Source organism: Vicia villosa, linkage group LG2 (genome assembly GCF_029867415.1).
Source record: "Vicia villosa cultivar HV-30 ecotype Madison, WI linkage group LG2, Vvil1.0, whole genome shotgun sequence".
In the NCBI taxonomy this organism is placed as follows: Eukaryota; Viridiplantae; Streptophyta; class Magnoliopsida; order Fabales; family Fabaceae; genus Vicia; species Vicia villosa.
In genome coordinates this window covers 36,452,971-36,456,855 of record NC_081181.1, presented here as the reverse complement: position 1 = coordinate 36,456,855, position 3,885 = coordinate 36,452,971, and the positions used below count along the sequence as shown (strand labels likewise).

The window sequence follows — 3,885 nt, the reverse complement described above, 5'->3', positions numbered from 1 at the left end:
GCTTTACCTGGATGATAATTCAAACTAAAATCATAATCTTTCAGCAATTCTAACCACCTTCGCTGCCTCATATTCAGCTCTCTCTGATCAAATAGATACTTTAGACTCTTATGGTCACTATAAACTTCAAATCTAGAACCATAAAGATGATGTCTCCAAATTTTTAGCACAAAAACAACTGCAACAAGCTCCAAATCATGCGTAGGGTAGTTCTTTTCATGAATTCTCAACTGCCTCGACGCATAAGCAATACCCTTATCATTCTGCATAAGCACACCACCTAAACCCATGAGAGAAGCATCACAATATACTACAAAAGGTTCTCCCGGATTAGGTAACGTCAAAACCGGAGCCGTCGTCAATCTCTTCTTCAATTCTACAAAGCTCTCTTCGCATTGTGTATCCCACACAAAAGCTCTACCTTTACAAGTCAACTTGGTCAACGGAAGTGCCAACTTAGAGAACCCTTCGATAAACCGTCTGTAGTAACCGGCTAAACCCAAGAAACTTCTAATCTCAGTAGCTGACTTTGGAGATTCCCATTGCAACACAGCATCTACCTTAGATGGATCTACAGCAATGCCACTACCAGATATGACATGACCAAGAAAACTGACTTCTTTCAACCAGAATTCACACTTGGACAGCTTTGCATACAACTTTCTTCCTTTCAGCACTTGCAACACCGTCCTCAAATGATCCACATGCTCTTCTTCAGACTTAGAATATATCAAGATGTCGTCTATGAACACTACGACAAACTGATCCAAATATTCTCGGAAGATACGGTTCATATACTCCATGAATACTCCCGGCGCGTTAGTAACACCGAACGGCATCACAGAATAGTCATAGTGTCCATACCTCGTTCTGAATGCCGTCTTCTAAATATCTTCATCTCTTACTTTAATCTGATGATAACCCGATCTCAGATCAATCTTGCTAAATACACTGGCACCCACCAATTGGTCCATCAAATCATCTATTCTTGGTAGCGGATACCTGTTCTTAATCGTTACTTTATTCAGCTGTCTGTAATCAACACAGAGCCTCATACTTCCATCTTTCTTCTTTACCAAGAGCACTGGAGCTCCCACCGTGATACACTTGGTCTGACAAACTTCTTCTCAAGTAAGTCCTCCAGTTTCTTCTTTAATTCAGCCAATTCGGATGCAGACATTCTGTATGGTGCCATAGCAACAGGTCTGGTACCAGGTACAAGATCAATTGCAAATTCAACCTCTCTTTCTGGAGGTACATCAGGAATCTCATCAGGGAAAACTTCAGGAAACTCACGCACCACCTGCAACTCATCAATTATAGCTTGATTCTCAATTGACAATGTTGCCATTAATGAGAACATCTCAGCTTCTTCCTTCATCAACTGTCGCAACTGCTTAGGCGACACCAACCCAGCTTCTTCCTCTTCAACAGTTGAAAACCTCACAGTCTTGTTATAACAATTAATATGAACATAGTTATACTCTAACCAGTTCATCCCCAAAATTACATCCAACCCACTTAACGGCAAACAAACTAAATCAACAGCGAAGTTCCTATCGAAAATCGACAAAGGACACTTCAAACATACTAGAGAAGTAGTCACTGATCCTTTAGCTGGAACCTCAACTACCATCTCACCATTCATAGAAGATAACACAAGACCCAATCTTTTAACGCAATCAGCAGCAATAAAACAATGAGTAGCACCAGTATCAATAATAATGATTAAAGGAGTACTATTCATGAAACATGTACCTCTGATAAGTCTGTCCTCATTCGGTGTCTGAGTTCCAGCCAAAGCAAACACTCTTCCACCAGCTTGTGCCTTCTTTGGTTTCGAACACTGACTTCCAATGTGTCCTTCTTCACCGCAGTTAAAACAAACCATTTCCTTATGCTTACAATCTGACATAGCGTGCCCCATCTTACCACAACGAAAACATTTCTTCACCTCAATGTTACACGCAGTACTCTTATGGCCAGGTTTCCCGCAATTGAAACAAATCACATTAGGAGGAGCACCTCCCCCACTAGATCTCTGACCCTGCGTAAATCTCTGTTTACCTTTACCAGCTGGAGCATCATATGGTTTGCCACGGTTCTGTTGATTCTTGCCTCTCCTGTCAGTAACAACCTTGTAATGAGCATTGTTATCTTCTTCAAAGATCCTGCAACTATCAACCAAATTAGGAAAGATACGAATCTTCTGATACCCAACAGCTTTCTTGATCTCAGAGCGCAATCCGTTCTCAAACTTGATGCACTTCGAAAACTCAGCACCTGCTCCATCATAATACGGGTAGAACTTATCCAACTCAGTGAACTTTGCAGCATATTCAGTCACTGACATATTCCCCTGTTTGAGCTCAAGAAACTCAATCTCTTTCTTACCACGAACATCTTCAGGATAATACTTTCTCAGAAATTCCCTGCGGAACACAACCCAAGTGATCTCTTCACCTGCCACCTCCAATCTTTGGCGAGTCTCTAGCCACCAATCATCAGCTTCGACTGCTAGAATGTGAGTACCATAACGAACCTTTTGCGCTGGAGTGCAATCCGTCACACGGAAGATCCTCTCAATCTCCTTCAACCATTCCAATGCGCCATCAGGGTCATGCTTTCCTTTGAAGACCGGCGGATTCTCCCTCTGGAAGGTCGCCAAACTACGAGATCCAGTATTCTCATCGGCATTTGGTTGATTTGCCAAAACTTGAGCCACACCCTCCAAAGCAGCAGCAATCGCGGCATCGTTTCTACCAGCCATCTCAACTAAGCACTACACATAAACAACAGTCAGATAAAGTAATTAACAATACTCAATCGTTAACTAACTACGACTCGATAACTGGCCGGACGGACCGACCTGCTCTGATACCACTAATGTAACACCCCAAAATCTACCCAATGTTTATATTAAATCAGAGTGCCAAAATTTCGACTTAACTTGAGGTATTACATTTAACTTTAAAACCAACAACGGAGACAACAATTTTTTTTAAAAAGATACATAGCACTATAATAAAATAAAGAATTTTCAACAAGTATTTAGTCTCAATGATTAAACTTAAATTAAGTAACTGCAGCGGAAAACAAATCAACTTAAACTGCGAGTAATCATGGCCTCTTCCAACAACTTAAATCAACAACAAAAATCCTCAAAATAACAATCGAATTCGACTTGAAATTAAATAACAACATAAATCAAATCAAAACAAGCGTTTGTTTCCCCCCGAGTGCTACGTATCAGAGCAACGACACCCAAAAGCTACTAAATCTTTACTCCTCGTTACCTGCACGTTACCAATATAAAGGCAACGGCGAAAACAAAGAAAGGGTGAGATATCGAAAAGTATAAGCAAGAGTATGATAATTGATATATTAGACATAGAATTATACAATATTCACCCCATTCTGAAACAACTGCAATACAACCATCAACCAAACAACAGAGCAATAACAATGATGTCAACAAAATGCAAACTCAACAGGAAACTCGACTAATGCAAATGCATGTGGATCCATCGGAGTACAACTCCCAACTTAATCATATGCCAGGTTATCGAGGCATTTTAACAACTTTATCAGGGTGCCATCAAGGCCAACTTAATCAATGAAATGTTATGCGATGTTATGGACAACATCAATTCAACTATATCACAACACAATCAGGACAACAACAACTTAAACAACACATAAACATGCCACGAATCAGGGCAATTCGACTTATTCAATTGTATCTGCAAAACAACTTATCCCACTTTGTTTTCAACAAACTAAAGCAACCGCAATTACCTATTAATCTATCTTAGTTACTCCGCCAAATTTCATTTAATTCTGGACAACTAATTATACCGCCTAATTCGACTATTCGGCTAAATC

General features: G+C 40.1%; 1 protein-coding gene across 1 annotated transcript; it reads right to left on the bottom strand.

Moving 5' to 3' along the window:
* Positions 1 to 884: 884 nt before the first annotated feature.
* LOC131648849 (uncharacterized) lies at positions 885 to 2,770 on the bottom strand. Its single transcript, XM_058918578.1, has 3 exons — positions 2,249 to 2,770; positions 1,167 to 2,161; positions 885 to 1,098 (listed from the first exon to the last, which is right to left on the bottom strand). Exons 1-3 carry the CDS (start codon positions 2,768 to 2,770, stop codon positions 885 to 887), a joined length of 1,731 nt encoding a protein of 576 aa, XP_058774561.1.
* Between the last annotated feature and the right edge of the window lie 1,115 nt (positions 2,771 to 3,885).